We start from the raw sequence: 21442 nt of genomic DNA, 5'->3' as shown, positions 1-21442 counted from the left end.
AGATTAGCTATCGCCGTCTTCTGTTGCTCGATGAGGTCCATCAGGCCTCCTTGCTCCTTTCCGAGCTACTGTCAGTCTCTCCACGGCTGGGTGGTGTTGGAAGCTCTTGGTCATCACTATCCTTGGCTTTCTCATGAAAGTTGTATTGTATTGACAGATGACTATTCTCCAGCTCGGTATTGGTCCAATCTACGATCCTGAAGGAGCCGACCGGGCTAGCAGGGTGGGTATAGTGCCTGCCTGGCAACCCAAAGGTCGCGGGTTCGATTCCCGCCTTGGGCTTGGATCAAAGTACTGCAAAAACCTTGGCAGGTGCATTATGGCCACAGAAGCCTATGCTCCAACTACCAAAAAATAAATATAAAAAAAAAAATGATCCTGAAGGAGTATGTTAGCACTGGTACTGCACAGGTGTTTATAGTTCAACTGTTCCCTCATTTCGGCTTTACTTTGAGCAGGCTTCTCAGTCTGATGGGATTTTTCGGTCAGGTCTTATTCTCCTTGTGCTCTAACTGCTGAGCTTGCATTATCCTAGGGTAAGTATCTCCCCCTGTCATGGCTGCCATCTCTATACCAGTCTATAGCTGGTAATTTCGGCAGACTAATTACTTCTGATGCAATCCGTGGGTCTTTCATTTGTCTAGACCAAATTCCATCCTGATATCATTGCTGAATTCTTTGGTGTTCCGGAGTAGTTGCTGGAGTTGCTTCTCGGTTGCCACGGAGAGCTTGATGTCATCCATATACAGCTAGTGGGAGAAAGGATACAGGTTTTTCCTTCCTTCCTTGAGGTTATATCCATACTAGCTGTTTAGTATGGTGGATAGCGGGTTGAATGCTAGATAGAACTACAATGGGCTCAAGGCATCTCTCTGAAAGATTATTCTCTTGATGGGGATCGGTCTGGTTGTAATATTCTCGACTTTGATTGTTGTACTCCATTTCGCCATGGCTGCTTCTAGGAAGTTTATATGTCACTATCAGATTGACTTTGTAGATTATTGTTATTAAATGTCTTTGTTGCAAGCACGTACAAGATGTGTATAGTAAATATTAGCAATAACCCATCTCAGCACAGTGCCAGGCGCTCACCACTTTTCTTGACTAACAAAAAGGGAGTGTGTAGATACACGTTAGAAATCAGGTTATACCAGAAGAGAAATGCATGCACTGGGCTACTCAGTCCTAGAGATCTTTAAACACAGATCTATTGTCGCGGTGATTGCATGACAATTGCACCTTCTGAGGGTTTTTAGGTCAGCATTGTATAAGTTGGTTCATTTCTTTGAGAATGTTGGTCCTGTAAGTTTTGTCGCCTCAGACAGTCTCGCTCTCTATTCCAAGACTGTCTGAAAAGCCGATGTGTTCACTGAAACATTCTCTGCAGACTTCGCTGCTGAAGGTTCAGTTTTACAGGTTCTGTTGCAGATCCTAGACTTCTTTGTTGTGTGTTAATGCAATAAATGCGACGATTGATATATCTGACAAGTCTAGTCCGATAGTGAAGATAGCCAACGTCACATTAGTTGTTTAAAAACACTTCCATGTTTTCCAGTCGAGACTGGCATACAGGATCCCTCTAGAAATGATAAAAGTTCTCTGAAGTACTTTATTCAGCCAGCATGACAGTCAGTGTTGAACGTTAAGGAAGTTGCTGAAGTGTGTTTGCGGAGCTGTGACCAGATGACAGATCGAAACAGTGCAACTGGAGAGACACGCCTAGAAATATACTGGGTGACGAGTTTTGAATTTGTCACGCTAACAAGTACCTGCTGTGCTCTCGAAACGGCAGCCATTGTGCTTTTATTTGTTGTTTCGAAATGCTTAGAGAAAGAGAGAGAGAGAGGCTCCCCCCAAATAATGCTAAGGTCACGCTGGTTCCTTACTTTACTGATTAATGCTCCGTGTAGGTCAATGCATATATTACTTAATTTTTTTTTTTATTAGGTGAATGCTGTTCGAGCTTTTTCTAACCCTTTTAGTTACTCTTCTAACCTTACTAAATGTAGTGTGGATGTCTGGGAGACTGCGGGAGCGTCTAAGCTATTTTGCAATCAAAAAACTTTTTCTAAGTCGTCCACACACGAAATAAGAATTTCACGTGATGACAAAAAGAGTACCTATCACTGCGGCAAAGGTTTCCGAGAGATTGCTACTTTGTAGGATGCCTTTATTCAAACACTGAAGCGAAATATAAGCGTAATGATATAAACTAAGAATAGTTATTTATATAGTGCCGGGTGGGTAAAGTGCCTGCCTAGCAACCCAAAGGTCGCGGGTTCGAATCCCGCCTCGGGCTTGGATTAAACTACTGCAAAAACCTTGGGAGGTGCATTATGGCCACAGAAGTCGATGCGCCAACAACTACCAAAAAAAAACAAAAAAAAAAAAAAAACACAATTATATAGTAACGATATAACCTAAGAATTCAAACTCTGAAGCGAGATATAAGCGTAACGATATAACCTAAGAATTCAAACTCTGAAGCGAGATATAAGCGTAACGATATAACCTAAGAATAGTTCCTATTTATATAGTAAAGATATAACCTAGAATCCTCAAATTTACGTCACAGTATGGAAAATAGGTTTACTGTTATCCTAAAATATTGTTCTAGTATGTAAGAGTTCTTCTATCTGCATCATTTCTCTATTCTGAAGAAAGTTTCAAGGTGTTTGGTGATTGTGGATCTATTGCGTATTATTGGATAAAGACATGCAAGTCCGTGTCCAAAGTCGTGCTGGTTGCTGTGTTCCAGTATGGTCTTTTCAAAAATTTTCGATTACATCCAGTAACTATTGGCCTGCAATATCACATGTAGAAGGTTTTTGTTCTTTGAAAACGATTTTACTATGTATTTTCTCCAATGGGGGAAGAAGAGTACTTGTGACAATATGGAGGGCTAAGTCGAGATGTATGGACTGCTTATTTTCTCCATGATAAGAAGAAAGCTATCTGGACACACTATGCATTTTGTTGGGAAGGTGGGTGATGGTCTTCAGATTTTGTCTGGAGATAGTTACCAGGGGTAAGGGTGTCCTATAAGGGCCATACATATGGGGAATGACCCAAGTTTGTGGTTCCGTGGGAGGATTCATGGCGAAGTTAGTGTTAATTTTTGTAAAAATTTACTTTGCTTGGGAAAGTTTGTCGAGTATTGTATTCCTTTGATATATTTTTTAATTTCATATTAGTTACCCAAGAGAAAAAACTCATCACCCATGTGTATTATGTCCGTTAATTGAGTGCGTGCGTTCCTGGTCAGTTTGCCTGGCTTGCTGGACGAAAAAGCCCTGAATTCCGAAGAAGAAACCCTGTTGTCCTCGCTGACACAGATTCACTTGGTCAGTGTGAAAAGGTCTGTTTCTGACACAGTGATTATAACCACCGTGCTAGAAACTATAGTCCTTGGGATGTCCTCGCGACATCCAAGGACTATAGTTTCGTGGGCTTGTCTTCTTATTTTGTCGAAAACAGCCCTCTACTTTTAAATTTAAGTAGTCATTTTGTGTTCGTGCATTGCGTCACATTCTAACAGCATTGTCCGGCATATAAACAAGGCTGAACTGTTTTGTTGAACCTGTGCCTAGTCCATTTGTTGATCCTATTTTTTGTTAATCCTTTTCCATCGCGCTTGTGCTTATATGTTAAGATAAGTAGGTGAACCGCATTATGGCAAAGTGCATACAACATAATTCATTCTACTTTTAGTTCTTTCAAGATAGTATTTTCTCAAAAATTTAGTTGAAAGCGATGTTGGTAGAGGTTTAGTCGGGTACTGATTCTACCTCCTACATTGATTCCAATATAAGAACTCGGCCATAAAAGGGAAATGATCTTATGTGAACTTGGCCACATTTTGTATCAGGCACATTTCTTTAAGGTTATGGTAGATTAAATCCAGGTTTTCAATCCATGTTAGATTAAATCCAGGTATCAGAGTTCACAAATTGTTTTTCACCATAAAAGTATTGTCCTGCATTTTCGGCATGATGGTTTAATTGTTGAATCAATTGTGTACAAAATAAGCATATCATTCGATGAGTTCCAGAGAGAAACAATTATTGCTGTTATGGGATGGTCTGCTGCCATCAGGGAGCAACAATATCAGCCTAATAAAATGCAACTGAGATTAAGAAAAAGTTAACAATTAAATGTGAAATATTCACACTAGATCTTCTCGTGCTGACGTTTATGGTATACCACAAGGTTATGCACGCAGATGAAATAAATAAAATTTAATTAAAGTCGTTAATGAAGTTCAACTGTAAATGGGGCTCTGTTGAACAGTAAAAGGGCACTAAAGATAATGTACCTTTTCAATGATGTCAAAGGAATCCTTCGAGATTATTAAAAGCCAAAATAATGGAGTACTGTCATCAGAGGCAACATACGACCCCTTAATTACTCTTTCATTGTAGGTTACCCCCCCCTTAGGAATTTTACAAATGCCAAAAGGATGTAACCTTCACACCGTACGGAAGACCATAATGCTATTAATACTGTGCTGTGCTAAGAAGCTCAGACATTGCTAATGACAAACACAATAGCAGTAGAAATCCATTAACCTCATAAACAAGAAGTGTGTGCTCTTAAATCAGAAGCAAGAGAGTAGATAGAGATTAATCGCATGCGAGCATTAGGAAATGCAATTTAATACGATTTTTTTTTTAATTAATGTATTTCAAGGTTTCCTAATTGCTAAAAATTTACTGCTAAAATCTGCTTAAATTGCTAAATTTTTAAATAAAGAAAAGGATAAATCAGAAAATATTTTTAAGTGGTTCCCTGTGATAGTTGAGTAATTTAACTAATTTTACTGGTTTGGAGAAGTACCGAATTTCATTGGAGGACAGGAATTCGTAAAAGCCATCAATCGAAGCTGTACTCAACCGATGTCAAGCGGAGGGAGTAGGGTTTCCTCCGCAAGTTATTTCTGACTTTTCAATGCGCAAATCGGCTAGTGAACATATACTCCTACTTCTACTATATTTTTACTAATCGTATCGACAGCAATGCCTACATATGAGGAACTCATTCCTGAAGTTATGCCGTGTATTTTTGAGACTGTGTGTAAGAATAGATATAGTAGAAAAAACAAGTAATGTAGATTTGTAAAAGGCGAAAGAATGTTTTAAAATATTAATACCAAATTATTAAACAAAATAAAATAAAGCAAAATAATAAAAGGTGGTAGAATATGGGTGGGCAAATTTAGTTAAGTCGAATGCAGGGATGGTAAAAATGCAGTCTTAAGTAACTATACAGTGGGGAAAAGATTCTTTTTTACACCGTAACCGATTAGTAGGTCTAGGCAGAAAGCTGCTTTTTTTTAACATATCTCGGAAACGCGGGGTTTTCATTCCTCTGAACAGATAAACTGATCAAAAAGCTCCTGTACTCTATTAAAAAAAAAAAAAAAAAAAAAAAAAAAATTTAGTTAATGGATATTCCAAGCTGTCATCTCTGATGCAGCCCAAGACTTTTCCAATGAGCGGTTGGAAGCGTTCAAAATCCCCTGTTTTGGAAATGTATTGTTCTGAAACCTATTTGTATTAGACGTCCTTGAATGTGTTCTGCGATTTTCCTGAATCTTCGAAATGTATGAAATTTCTGTCCTTTCGGTGCAAAAGTTTGATTTATTCTTGTTCCAAAACTAATGACGAATACAGAGTAGGGTGGGGAAATAACCAATGATATTCTAATTCAGAAATTATCACACATTACTGAGCAAGGGCACGCCTTTCAATCTGCGGCACGCCTTTTTCCAGACTTTTTTTTGTAGCATATCTTCCCGTATACCTCGGCAGAACTTTTTTTTTTTTTTTTTTAAGTTCCGATTAGTAATTTAATTTAGTGACACAATCTTGATGCACGATGCCATCGAGGTCAACAACTACGATTATATTACTCCTGAATTCAAGTTAGCCTGATTGGGCAATGATTTCTGGTCAAGGGAAACTTCACTGTAGTCACTCATTCTTTGCATTTTTCATATTTCGTTCGTGATTTCTTCTTTTTCTATAAACTGAATTTGCGCTGTAAGGACTTCGTGGATTACAGCACATTTTAATGCAATCAGAGAACATTTTTCATTGCACCTAGTACACTGCAGTCTTAAGATCTTAGTTGCCTTGGCACAAAATAACACAGCCCTTCTTAAAATAAGAAGCCATAAGTTTGGGAATCAAATTCTTAAACTTAGAAAGAGGACGTCATCTGATTTTATCTGCAAACACTGGGCATCCTTATTTTAAGATGCATTAGGTCATTCACCAGTCATCTTGGACTTTGGGATGCTAGTATATTGTGTTTGTAAGCTGCATGTATGTGTTATTGTTTCTTAACATAAAACCCCAAAAATTTCCAGTAAAAAATAAAACATTCAACCCTCTCTTGAGACAAACTAACTCGGCCACTTTGCAGGGAAAAAAATTAATTCCTTTTCAACAGGAATCGACACAAAGTCTGTTCCACACTATGTGGAAGAGAGCTATCGTAGCCAATGTGCTAGCCGCGAGAGTTTAATAGGATACTGTGAGAGTGTAATGTAAATATTTATATGATAACGACATGTAAATTGATGAGGGATTACCTCAGTTATGGTTGCACGAGGGCACAATTTCGTGCTTTGCTCGACCGTGGTTCAAGCCTACGTGACTACCAAATACAGTAATGTTCTTGTATTCTTTCTCTCTATTTGTGAGGCCCCAGGTGCCAAGCGTTCCGTGACCAAGTGATTTTTGTGCATTCCAAAAAGCGTTATATCCAAAGAGCCTTTGAACAAATTATATTTCGTTCCAACTACCGTTTTTTTTATTTATAAATTACTGCAGCACTTTCGCACTACAAGAAGTAGGCAAAGGCCCAGAAAGGGAAGCCACCTTTCTGTTTCTATTTCTAACAGTACTAACCAATTAACTCAGCCGCTTGGTCACCTAGTGGCACTGCTCCTGCCTCCCCGTGGCGGGGCCGGAAACCTGGGAGGTAAAGCAAACCCCCAGGGCCAAAAGGAGCAAAACATGGAATATGACAACTTCCCCCCGATTAAAACTGCAAATCTGAATAATACGGATTTGCATCAACCTGATATCGACTCTACCAATCCAAAGAGACTGAAAATGGATACTCCTCGAATTGAACATCCGAGTTTTCTGATTCTCCATTCACTGACAAACCAGCCCTTAGGCAATCTATCGCCATTTCTCATTCAAAAATGTCTTGAGAACGTAGCTGGTTCCACGAAAATGGTGAGGCGACTAAAATTTGGCGACCTGCTTGTAGAGACCACAAGCTCTAAACACTCAGTCTCTACTTAGACTCAACTCATTTGGTGGAAATCAAGTCAAGGTGTCCCCACATGCCACACTAAACACATCGAAAGGCGTAATTTCAGAATGGGACCTAATGAATGTTTCAGAGGAGGAAATTGTCCAGGAATTGCAGGAACAGAAAGTCACACAGGCCAAAAGAATCATGATGAAAAAAGATGGCGAGCTAACTCCAACTCGGAGCATCATACTAACATTCAGCTCACCAAACCTACCTTCGTCAGTGAAAGCAGGGTATTTACATAGTCGCATACGGCCATATATTCCAAACCCAATAAGATGTTATAAGTGTCAGAAATTTGGACACTCACAAACAGTCTGTCGAGGTGACCCAGTATGCCCAAACTGTGGATCGAAAGAGTATACCCAAACTGATTGTAATGCCCAGTCTTCTTTGTCCCAACTGTAAAGGCAACCATCCAGCCTTCTCCAAAAATTGTGAACAGTGGAAATACGAGAAAAAAATCCAGAAATATAAAATAGAAAAGAGTCTCGTTCCCAGAAGCACGAAAGCAACTGCAAATACAGATGCCTAGACGTACATATGCCGAAGCCTCTAAAAACTTTCATTCAGTATCCATCCAAACTGACACATCAATTCCACCAAACATCTCTATTGCTGAATGGGCTCGATCCTTGCTCTCTTCTGCACCACAATCATCAAAGCAACATATATCAAGCAGGGCTAACAACACGCCAATCACCATACCACCTGCTGTCCATGCAGCCCCTGTAATATCCGTTCAAACAGAGAAACAAGATCCCGTTAGCAAACAGCCAGTTGACTCCGTCCTTATGGATACCAATGAAATCACCAGTCAAGAAGAAACAGAAACCATTCTGGAGATCCATCCGGAAGATGAAATAGACAAGAGACCAGTTTTCTCAAAAAGAGATAAAATTAAAATTGATCGCGGCAAACAGACTTTTAAAAAACAGACAGACTCAGCTCCTTCATCTAAATCTAAACAATGAATAACGTAGTCCAGTGGAATTGCAGAGGCTTGCGTAGCAATATTGATGACATCCAGGAAATAATTAAACGTCATAATCCAGTTGGCATCTGTTTACAGGAGACATAACTCCTAAGGTATCTCTCTCGATCAAAAATTATTCTCTTTTCAGAGAAGATAGACCAGTTACAAATAAAGCTCACGGTGGGGTTGCTATTCTCATAGACTCACGAGTCCCTTGCAGACGTATTCCTTTGCAAACCTCTATTGAAGCGGTTGCTGCGCGAATAGCAATTGGAGTCACCATAACACTTGTTTCTATCTATCTACCGCCCACTCAGCCTTGCACTATTCATGAACTTGAAGATCTAATACTGCAATTGCCAACCCCTTTCTGTTTATTGGGCGACTTCAACGGACACCATCCATTGTGGGGCTCTCCCAATGCAGATGGATGGGGACAACTTATTGAAATGCTCATTGACAGGCAGAATTTATCCATCCTAAATACTGGTTCACCAACTTACATCCATCTCCAAACAGGAACTGTGTCCTCAATAGATCTATCTATATGCTCTCCAATCCTTTTTCCTTGTATTGAGTGGAAAGCTCTGGATGATCCACTGAACAGTGACCACTATCCACTAATCTGCAAAATTCAAACTTCACACTCTGTGACTTCAGAAAACTGCATGAAATGGAAATTTTCCAAGGCTGATTGGGCAAAATATTCTTATCATGTATCCTTTGATAATCAGATCATTGAATCTTGTCCAATTGACATAGTCACCAGCCATATCACTAAACAAATCCTTGCAGCTGCATCTATTGCCATTCCACAGTCACAGTCAAGCTCCCGTAGATCCATAAATTATTGGTGGAATGAGGACTGTAGGAGTGCCAAAAAAGAAAAAACCCAAGCCTGGAATATATTCCGCAAACATCCTACTACCAATAATCTTATAAATTATAAAAAAAAAACTCAGAGCCAAGGCTCGCCATATCAGGAAGAAAGCAAAAAGAGACTCCTGGATCCGATTTGCAAATTCAGTTAATAAAAATACAGATTCTAGAATAATATGGAGAAAAATAAAACAATTAAATGGCAAATTTCCTCCTCCATCCTCACCAATTTTCAACTGGAATGGACAGGAGCTGTGTGCTCCTGCAGAAATTGCAAATGCTTTAGGCTCTGTATTCTCACAGCTGTCTGCATCGACCGCATACGACCAGTCATTTCAGAAGATTAAAGCTTCAGCTGAAAAATCTCGATTGAACTTCAAAACCAAATCGTGTCTATCATATAATCGGCCCCTTACTATGATCAAACTTCAAGAAGCTATATATACCTCAAAAAAAACAGTGCTGCTGGTCCAGATGGAGTGTATTATACAATGCTTAAACACTTAGATAACAAAGCATTATCCTTGCTGTTAACTTTCTACAATCGTATTTTCACTGAATATTCATTCCCCACATGCTGGCATCACTCCTATGTACTGGCAATTCCCAAACCAGGGAAAGATCACTCTGTCCCTCACCACTATAGACCTATTTCTCTTACCAGCTGCTTGGGTAAAACCCTGGAAAAAATGATACACCGCCGACTGACCTGGTATCTTGACTCCAAACATTTAATATCTGATAGCCAATTTGGCTTCAGGAAAAATCGATCATCCCTGGATCTCATGGTCAAAGCTGAAACAAACATCAGGATTGCGTTTATCCGAAACGAGCATCTCGTTATGGTATGCCTTGACATAGAGAAGGCCTTTGATACCACTTGGCGTTTTGGCATCTTGAAAGATCTACATTCCCTTGACCTCAGAGGCCACTTACCATATTTCATACAAAACTTCCTTCAGCATAGAACTTTTCAAGTCCGCTATCGGCAAGTCCTGTCGCAAATCTATATACAAGAGGAAGGAGTCCCACAAGGCTCAGTTCTGAGTTCTACCTTATTTGCAATAAGAAAAAATAATATAACCAAATGCATACCCGCCCCTGTAAACACATATCTCTATGCCGATGACCTGACTGTTTCCTGCAGTTCACAGAATATGAACTTCATCGAAAGGCAACTACAAATCTCTCTTAACAATATTGAATTATGGATGACACAGAATGGATACCGACTATCACATCAGAAATCCAGTGTCATTCATTTTTGTAACAAACGAAAGATGCATCCTGAACCAGAGCTTCACTTAACGAATCATCCTATATTAGTCATGAAAAGTATTTGTCTCCTGGGCCTCATTTTTGATAGTAAGCTTAATTTCTTAGAACATATCAAATATCTGCGGACTACTTGCCAGAAAAAAATTAATATACTCAGTTCTTTCTTCGACAACATGGGGTGCAGATCGCTATACCCTGCTTCACTTGTATAGAACTCTAATTAGGTCTCGTCTTGATTATGGTGCCCCAGTTTATGACTCTGCCAGGGAAAACGTACTTACACGCCTTGCACCTATTCAACATTCTGCCCTCAGGATTGCCACAGGAGCTTTTAGGACATCGCCAGTACAAAGCCTTTATAATGAAGCCCATGAAGTTCCACTCTGTCTCAGAAGAAAGGTGTTACTTCTGAATTATGCAGCTAAAATTCGAAGCATGCCTACACATCCAATTTGGCCTATACTTAGTGACCCACAGTTTAAAATTTTTTATAGAAATAAACCCAGTGCAGTTCAGCCTACTGGTATCAGATTACAAGCACTATCAGAAACTTGGAATGTCCATCTCGAAAAAGTCCTCCAAGATCCAACCTGTTCAGTCGCCCCATGGGCCTACACTATACCATCCTGCGACAATTACTTCCTAAACTGGGGAAGCATTCCCTGGCAAATAATAATATACAACTCCATACTGCTCACACAGAGAATTATCCTCTTTTTACAAAAATATATACCGATGGATCAAAGTCTGATAGTGCAGTAGGTGCTGCAGCAGTTTTCCCTTTTAACACCATCTCTCTATCACTTCCCACCGAATGCAGCAGTTATACAGCTGAGTTATTCGCCATCAAGCTTGCTCTACAAAATATTCTCCATCTGTCCATCAAAAAGAGCATAATATATACGGACTCGCAGAGTGCACTTATAACCCTACAAAACACCTCCTCACCAAAGAATCAATTAATAAAAACTATAAGAGATATGTTGATACATACTCAGGAACGCCAGCTTGTAGTTATCTTTTGCTGGATCCCAGGCCACACTGGGATATCTGGAAATGAATGTGCAGATTATGCCGCAAACATCCTTCTAATTCAGATTCATCAGGTGCTCTCGTTCCATATGCTGACTACAAATCTAATATACAAAGAATATGTAAGGAACAATGGACACGATATGGCGAAATAAACCAGATAATAAGCTCTTTCAAATAAAACCAGATCCACAATTATGGGCATCTAGCTTCCGGGAAAACAGAAAGGAAGAAGTAATCCTAGCCAGAGCAAGAATTGGTCACAGTCACATTACCCACCTATTTCTCCTCACAGGCAATGATCCTCCTCAGTGTACACACTGCAATTCTCAACTCACAATGAGGCACATTCTTGTTGAATGCACCTTATACTCGCATGACCGGCAACTCTCATTCAGTTTTCTTTCTAATCTTAAAGAATCTTTGAACCTCTGTCATATCATAGGTAACGATGCCAACCTCACAGAATTTTTCTCATTTATCAAACGGATAAACTTATATGATCAGTTCTGACTGTTTGCAAAACAGTCATGAGTATTGTCCACATCGCTGATCGGCGCAATATGGCCTGAGCAGCCCTTGCGCCAAAAATAACAATAACAACAACTATTTGTGAACTCCTCTCACCTTATGTGGTTATCCCGGACTATAAACAGGAAATTTATTGTTGTGTACTTTTTTTATTTAGTTAATTTCTACTAGGTATTAGTGTTATTATGGCTAAATGATGCAATGAAACGGATTTTTTTTCTGCAACCGTCAAAAAAAAATCTACATATATTCTTGTTAAAGACTAACATTTAAAAGCATGATATTATTTATGATTTATCAGATTTCTTATCTTCATTTAGCTCATCTTCTCTGGCGAATACACCAAGGCCATGTCCAAAGATTGGCATTCGGGACACTTTTGCTGTTGGCAGTGCGACGAGTCACTAACAGGACAACGTTATGTACTCCGAGACGAACATCCATACTGCGTCCGCTGTTACGAGCAGGTTTTCTCTAACTCGTGCGAAGAATGCAGCAAGATAATCGGCATAGATTCTAAGGTGTGTAAAAAACTGTTCGTGAAAGTATTTTTTTTGTTCGTAAATTAAGAACCAAAAGTAAGCACCATTTCATAGACATGAGAACATTTATTTTAAAGTTAAAAATTATTTTTTTATTTTAATTAAGGCAACAGTCATTTGGCAAATTATACGAGGACTCTTTTGAAAGGTAAGGTTACTGATGTTAGTGGAGAGAAAATGTGCCTTTCCCTATAATGAAATGCAGCACGAATAAAGGCACATGCATAATATTTCTATTATGCATGTGACAGTAAGAGTACAGCTTTGTTAAGGTTAGACGATTAAACCAAAATGGCTACCTTGCATGAAACATAAACATGAAGTTCGTACAGGTATTCAATTTATGCTTGATAACTGGCCCGATTCCCAGAAATTCATAAACAATTGCAATCTCTGGCCATCTGGCCAACAGCCATTTCCAAGAATGAGTTTTTCGTTCAATCAAGTGCAGATTTGTATTAACCTCAATGGTCATCTCTGAATCCCACCGTTTGTTAATTTTGTTTATATAATTACTGTTAATATCGTTAATTCTTTGGTGGTGTTAGTTCTTGGCATTCAGATTTCAATATGCCTTGCCTTAGATATCAATGATAAAAGTACTTTGTAATCAAAGAAACTGTGGTAGATAGTTGCTTGGTTTGCTTTCATTATACCTGATTATATATGAGTGACTAAAGATTTAGTAACTCTTGCTTTAGATTAAAATACTTCAAAAATTGTCACACTCATTTAAAGTTAGTTATAGGTGTATTGATTATCGTAAAAATATTGTAATTTATCAACTACTAAAGAACATCTGACGACGTGGAAGGTACGCAATCAGCCAATGAACATGAAACTATATGACAGTGATATCCTATTAACTCGCCGTCGAGATCCATAACGTAGGAATTAATCAACGTCAACTGCCCAGTTCACCTATTGAGTATTGATCGAATTCCAAGACTTCAGAAAGCATTCCCCCACCAAGGAAAAATCTTATATTGAGTGTGTTTGTTACAACACAAAATTGAAAACCAAGAATTTTGTTTAAAATTATTACTGAAGGACTATCTGAAAAGTATATAAGAGTGACTAAAGAGTTAGTAACTTTTGAAATCGCTGAATCTGGATGTAACAACCAACTTGAGTAATTAGTAAAACTAAATCGTGATTTAATGTTTGAAATGAATTAACTAAAGTAAATAATTAACTAAAGTAAAAAAAAAAAAGAATTAATAAAAAAGTGTAATAGTTATAAAAATGCATCATACAGGTCATTGCAATACAAAATAGGAACTGAGTTATCAGCCTGAAATTCAATTAGTTCAGTCAAATTCCAATCAGATGATAAATCGAATGAAAATATAAGTAATATTAATCACGTAAAAGATACAACTGAAGTTAAAAACCCTGTCAAAAAAAATATCCGGAAAAAATTTATCAGAATCCTCCTCCTAAAAAAATGAAAATATTAACATAAATAGGGCACGAAATATTACGAAAACAGCGCAAGTCTGTTGACCCCATCCTGCTATCTGCCAAAAACGGAGGCTTGTGGTGGCAGTAAAATGATGTAGGGAATGTTGATTTTCGTGGTGCACATTTGACCCCTTGATAAAGTACGCAATCCATCCGTAAATTGTTTCCGACCAGACGGATCCTTTCATGGCTGCATGTTCATAAGACTAGAACTGCGCAGAACGAGTGCCAAAAACACAAGTGAATTCAACCTAATACAGCTGCCTCCCCAGTCATCCGATTTCAGTCCGATTGAACACCGTAAGATGAGGTGAACGAACTCTTCGGAATAGCTATCCGCAGCTGTGCAATTTGCAATAATTGTGAGAACAATTAAATCAACATGGAGCAACATCCCTATGGCACGCTTTGGACAACACCATGGCGAATCAAGGCTATTCTGAAGGCTTAAAGGGGAGGGAGGGGTTCTACTCGTCACTCATTGTAGATATATTTTACTATCATATAATACAATATGATTTAAAATTAGCAATAAACTGTTTGCACAATGAATAGATGATACTACTTATATTTTGATAACATTCCTTGGATAAGTTAAGCGGTCATTGAACATACATATTTTTAAGATATCAATGAAAGAAGGTATTTATCCTAGTTATTTAAAGGCAGCTCACCTATTTCCCATCCATAAAAATGTATTCAAGTCTATAAATTAGTAAGCTATAAATTATCAACCAATAACTATGCTGAATAGCATGCCCAAAACATTAATAGTGGCAGATGAGAAAAGAAAGCAAGCTTGTACAGCATCAGTCGGAAAAAAAAAAAAAAAAAAAAAGTTCCCATATAATTCTATAGCAATTTGTCTAGTTCTTCCCTGAATTTATTCAAACTACCTACTTCGACAACACCAGATGGAACTTTGTTCTAACAATCAGAGTACCCGCTGGCTGAAGGCAAAATTCCTCACAATCAAACCTGTAATAATCCTTCCTCAGTTCTAATTTATTCCCTCATGTGTGTGTGTGTGTGTAGTCAGAGCAAGAGAAAAGTTCATAGACGTCATTATACACCAAACACTGGGTGTTTTCACCCATATGATCACCAGCACTACATAAATACATAAATTTCGCCCACATGGTGACCAATCTCCTTTCCCCTGTCATTTTACCTATGAAGATTGATAGGGGAATTGGATGAATGTTGTCTACACAGACCTGTCTAGGGCATTTGACCATCATGATTTATTAAAATTTATACTACATTCTTATAGTGGTAGTGCACCATTCGTAGATGGTAATGGACTGTATCAAAAGATTGTAGAGATTGTATAAAATTTTCATATCTTGGAAGCTTCGAGGGACTTCACTTTTAACAGGGAGAGAACAGCAATAACATTTGTCAGCGATTTACCTTCGATCGCACTTCCCGATAAAGTAAATCTTTTAGTTTATGGTGCTAAGATAAAATTGTTTATACCTATATGAATAAATTTAACTGCATTATTTTGCAGAATTCTTTATATAGTATTAGTAATGGCCGCATGGTGCAAGAAAGCCTCTTATGCTACACCAGAAAAAAAGGGGGAAAAAAACGAATAAAACAATGATAAAAAAGCTAATAATTAATAAAAGAAATTAAACCTATCATCCTATATGTATTTTATACTTGGGCTTTTAACAGTTACTTTGCTCCAATATTAGGAAACTTATCTCATTTAGTGATTGTAGAAAATTAACAGCTTATGACTATTTTATTTCGAGACAAATCAGTGTTAATTTGGGTTTTATTTTTGGATCCAACAGTTCATCTGTGCCACTTAAAATAAAATTATAAAGAAAGTCTACCTGAATATGAGATTTAATTAAGCGATTTGTATTTCTCCTCTCTACAATTCAAAATTAACGAAAGCATTATTTGCATCAACGGTTTTGCCACAGTTAGAATTTGCACGTATGGTGTGGGTATTGATTTTTCAAAATAATAAACTGGGGGGAAAAAGCAGATCCGTATGGAATCCAGCATTATTATATAAATATTCCATTTTTGATAGATCCCCGATCATTGGCAAATACAAAAGGAGGATAGAAAATTGTTTATACAGTAGATGTTTGATACAGTACATAAACTGCTAAGAAATGGGGAAAACCAGCTACTCGGTCACTCAAATGCGGGTCTCTAGTTCATTCATGGTTGCACTCAATAGATCGCCGATTACTTCAAGGGCAGCACACGCATTTTCTGCTACTAGCATCTATGCCTATGCGTTTACAAAAGACTATTTCCTCCCTGTAGAGGTCAGTAGCACTGTAAAACAACAGAAAATCACCATAGACAAAGTTGTGAAAGAGTATGCAAATAAAGCAGGATAGCTAGTTCAGGAAATAGTAGTTAATGAAAAAATATTCTTCGGGTAAACGCGTCGAAAGGGAAGGAGAAAATCTGATATCTCGACGGGGATCATCCTACAAGTTGTACTCTGGAGAAATAAAGGTGAAAAAGCCGAAGAGCAACGTAAGAAAGAAGGACAACAAAGCCAAAGTTGTGTGGAAACAAAAGGGAAATAGCAAACGCAAAATTCAGTTTAGAGCAGATGACAAGCCACCAACCCTAACTTGTAATGTGAATGAAAATGTCTGTCCAGATTGCGATTAGGCGTGAAATGACTATGACCGATTGAAATTGAATGTGGGTTCTGTGTTGTAGCACAACCAGTATTCGTCCTAAAAAGGTACAGGCGCTTTTATTTATAAATCTGTTCGGCGTCGTTGAACAAAATCCTTTTATTTGTATTTTCACATTAAACGAAATACAGGAGCAATATCATAATTTTGTTACCAATACAGTTCCTCTTAGCTGGAGTAAATTCAGTAATTAAACTATATGCGTTCGTACTCTTAACAGAATAGTGTCTAAAATTATGCATATCATAGAGTTATTTAATGATAAAGAACATAAATTTAGCTATGTTCTAACTACATATTCTAGAACAGTTCTTTCATCCACAATTAGGTTTTTTTAATAGATTTTAAACTTTTACAGAGCAAAATTTATTAAGTGGTGCTCTTACTCTTCCTTACACTACGACTATTCTGTTCAGTATGCATAATAAATAAATAAATACTGTAATATAAAGTAACAACATTTTAAAGCACAGCTCAAAATATTGTTATAATGAGAGGTACTTCTTTTATAACATAAAAGAACGTTCAATCTTTCCAAATTCGATTTTTTTATGTAAATACAATTCCGGATACATCTTCTGCAATAGCTGCAGATAAGTCCCAAACTTCTTGACGGTAAGCATGAATAAAATATCAGAAACACACTACAAATGAATACCCTACACTCACTTTTTAATCTTTTGACAGATTACCAAAACGGTTTACACACTTTACTCTCTAGCTGACGTAAAGAAGGCAGACGGGATGTTTACGGCAGTACACAAGTTAAAGCTCTATATTTGGTGTAGAGACGGGAAGAGTTCGTCTAAATATAACTGTTTCTTCGTGCAGCTTCTTAGTGGAAAACTTCCAGGAAGATATGATATAAGCATTGTAAAGTATGAGAAAAGAGCACTCCTCCATAAATTGTATATTATAAATACAATATAACGTCTAAATATAACTTTGTTTCTTCGTTCAGCTTCTTAGTGGAAAACTTCCAGGAAGATATAAGCATTGTAAAGTATGAAAAGAGCACTCTTCCATAAATTGTATATTAATGAATTATTGTTATGTATGCAACACGGAAAGTTTCTATAGTGTAGTTACGGACATCGACAATCAGTTAAGGGTTCGTTGTAAGTGCAATCTTAAATGACAAAAACATAAATACCCCATGTCAAAAAATTAAATGCTGAAATAGTATGTTATTTCAGCATGATATAGCAGCAGTTGGCGGGTATTGACTGTGTTATGTGAAAATCGCACGTTCATCCTTATTAAGTGTGATTTGAACGACAAATGTTTTGTTTATATTCCTTGCTTGCCACATGGGGAGGGAGAGTTTAAAAGATAGACATGGATATTAATATTACCGTATTTCATGGTATCACGTGGATCTGAACACGCAGCGTTAGTAGTGAAAACAGTAATAAATTTTAACTGATAGAATTTTCTCCTGATTTCATGCAAATTATTTAATAAAGTTAATTTTAGCAGTATAGCCTGTACTATAAGCACATTATTTCGGTGTGCGGTTATGTTAGGGGAACACATCTCATAATGCATCATAATTAATTGGGTTGCTTAGATTAAGACCAATCAAAAGTTATACTTCGATGCCACTATTGAGAAACAATGAGCCACTGTCCTCTGTAGGCCAAAAACAACTGTTTGACCTAAAAGAAGTGAAGAGAAAATCTTCGCCAAAAAGTGAGAGTATCAAAGCACTCGCCAGTTTGTTTTGAGAGGAATCCGAAATAAAGGCACAACGCCTTTCAAAAGAGTGCATTGATTTAACATAGACAACATTAGCTCAAAATAAAAGTTCAGCTCTGATATGCAGTACATCCTCAGTGCTGCACCAAATGAGCATAAGTGGTTGAATGGTGCTTCATGGGCATGCATACAACACGGAGATTTTCTATATCTAGATATGAATTGACAATCAGATAAGATAATCCTTGTAAATGCAGTGTTTAAAAGCAGTTTTAAGTATATTTAGCATTATGACATCTTTCACGAAAGTGTACCTACACACATCAAACTAGCTGATGAAATTCTGTACTAGGATTGTCAAAAAATAAATAAATAAATAACTTGTTCTATAAGGATATTTTGTTTACACAACTTTCGCATTTCAGACTGGCGAAAGTCGGTAGAATTCACGATTTTGTGCGCGCTTTTTAACGGAATGCATCTAATGCTACCCAATAAGGAGTTGGCTGGACATCAGTCCCTCTTTCTTCTTCGCACTTTAGCAATTTAAAACTATCCTGTTCGTGTCTATTCACCCAGCAGTAACTTAACACCTTTCAAAACAAATTTATCTCAATTTCTCTGTTAAAAATTCGGTGTCTCCACATAATAGGGTTAAAATGAAAGGTGAGACTAGCGCCCGCAGACACGTCTACTTTGAAAGGCCTTTCTTTTCTTTGCCATGTCAAGTAAGAGTCAATAAATGCTATGAACAAAAATCAAACGCTGCTTTTATCATAAATTATTTTGATCACTTTTATATTTTCTGGAGCTTTTGAAGAAATTCTTTGATATCAATATTGTTCATTACGGTAGTAATTCAGGAATAGTTCCTTACCCATTCAAAAAAAAAGCGAAATAAAGGCAAAAATTAATCTGGCTTTCAGCATTAATTGCAACACATTTTTTTCCTACCCATTGACACTACTTACACCTTTCACTGTTCTGAAAATGTTTCAACATGATGAACCTCTATTTGGGTACCCAGTCAATTTTAGAAAGATATCTGAGCAGACGCAGAACTTTTCACATTCTTGACTTCATCATATTACTTTGCCAATCTCATCTTTCTTTAACACTCATTGCCATTAAGAGTCCCTTAAAGCAGGTTGCCTGTATGATATTTTTGGAGAGAAAAATGTGAAAGCCGTGTGCCTGACTACGGATGGGTATGGAGTCTACTTGGCTTTTGTAGCTAAGCTAAATTCTGAATTTTCGAACATATACGCCAAAATCCCCAACATATCATAAGATGCATTCATCAACTTTAAATGTGAAGTTGAGGAAGGTTAGTGCCAAGCTCAATTACGCTGATGCTTTTTCCCGCACAAAATGTAGCTAGAAAAACGAATATATAGCCGTTGTCGATTACTCCTACAAAGTATGTCTTATAAAATGAACGTAAACGACGTTGATTTAATTGAAATTTTGTTATATACTTTAATATATACCCTGAATTGATTGTTTCTGGATGTTAACCTGAGATTATTTGATTCATTATTTTGTATTTAATAAAGCTTTATATCTGTAATTTTACTTTTCGAAAAGTATCCTTGCTAATATCTATCAAGTACCCCAAAGATTAACACAATAGTCACAATATGGCATTGCGTGTTGTTAACCCGGAATTACTGTTACTTAAATTAAATTCCTTATATTTGCCATTGTACAGTTTCTTTAAACTGTATTTTTCAGACTATCCAAATAATTCACCTAGGTCTTATTGAGACAGTACCTAGCTATATCCTTTGCTAAATTGTTATATCCTTTGCTAAATTGTTTTACAAACTAGTTTTCGTAGACCATATCTACTGAAGTTTGAAGAATATATATCAAGTAACATGAACTATAACTGCCTTGATGCATAAATATAAAGGCTAAGGTAAGACTGGAGTGGTTTAACAATTCAAACCGAGAAAAGAAAATATAGCATTTTAGAAAGTTCTTTTACGATAATGATTTCAGAAATGAAAAATAAAAAAAAAAAATCTGTATGCTGCGCTTTAATTTTCGGAATTGGACGAAAAAGGGCGACGATCTCTCTCCTCCCGACAGTGACAAATTACAACTAAGTAAACTACATGAGTGGCTAAGATTTAATTAACTGCACGCTAACAAGATAGTTCAGTGCATACTTAACATAGTTACTTCCTTTCCTAAGAAGATAAAAGCTTACTGTCAAACTTATGCAGTTCTTGGTCATATAACGCGTAACAGATGCTTAATTATATAATATTATCAAGCAGCGAAATTCATGAAAGGAGCCAGAACGCCCCTGTTCAAATAATCCAAACAGTGAACTGTCTACACTACTCAGGTTATTAATAAACTGTTCAACAATTTTAGAATGGTAATTGACAATAATAAAACTGAAAAGTGAAAGTACTAATTTAATGAACTGATCTAGTTTGACCAATGACGAGACAAATCAGCGATATAATATCCGCAAAACACGAAAAGAATGTTTCCCAGAGTACCCCACCAACAAATTCATGTTTTAAGTTTTTCGACAAAATTGAAATCGGCTTCTCGGTCTTAACATTTACAAGCCATTGTACATTTCTTTCTAAGAAATACACTACCTACCAAAAGTCACGGAACACCCTTCTAATTGATTTTTGTCACTACGAAATGCATGCAATTCTTTTGTAATATTTCGAACATAGTGGTGATCAGCGATTTTCCCCAACTCCATTTCAAAAGTTACCCAAAAACACCACCATGCAGAAAGAACTAATTGTTTCAAAGGGAATAATAGTTGGATATCATGTAGGGAAAGTGTCTGAGTGCTATTTCTCAGGAATTAAATATTCCCTAATCAATAATTGGAAACATGCTAAAGCAATGGGTATCCAACCGTGACTGGGCCGAAAAAAAAGACCCAGTAGGAGTAAAGTAAAATACTGACTATCAGGAGCAAATGAGTCATCACAAACCGGCTGGTGAACCATAATCGACCGTAGAAAATGTGTTTGGAGCTGCGAATA

The 21442-nt window shown here is 37.2% G+C and overlaps 1 protein-coding gene across 5 annotated transcripts in view; it reads left to right on the top strand.

Annotated features, from left to right (window-relative positions):
• The window catches only part of LOC150091330 (four and a half LIM domains protein 2-like), a 437588-nt gene that overhangs the window by 372352 nt on the left and 43794 nt on the right, over window positions 1-21442 (top strand). For all 5 annotated transcript variants that reach the window (XM_090375177.1, XM_090375185.1, XM_090375193.1 and 2 more), the window contains one exon: window positions 12349-12549. In XM_090375177.1, coding sequence (XP_090231303.1) covers window positions 12349-12549 — 201 coding nt within the window. The remainder of the gene's footprint in view (window positions 1-12348; window positions 12550-21442) is intronic.

The sequence above is a fragment of the Mastigoproctus giganteus genome, chromosome 1 (genome assembly GCF_048544385.1).
Source record: "Mastigoproctus giganteus isolate SK-2022 chromosome 1, ASM4854438v1, whole genome shotgun sequence".
Classification (NCBI taxonomy): Eukaryota; Metazoa; Arthropoda; class Arachnida; order Uropygi; family Thelyphonidae; genus Mastigoproctus; species Mastigoproctus giganteus.
The sequence above is the reverse complement of the archived record's forward strand: the minus strand, read 5'-3'. Positions and strand labels throughout refer to the sequence as shown.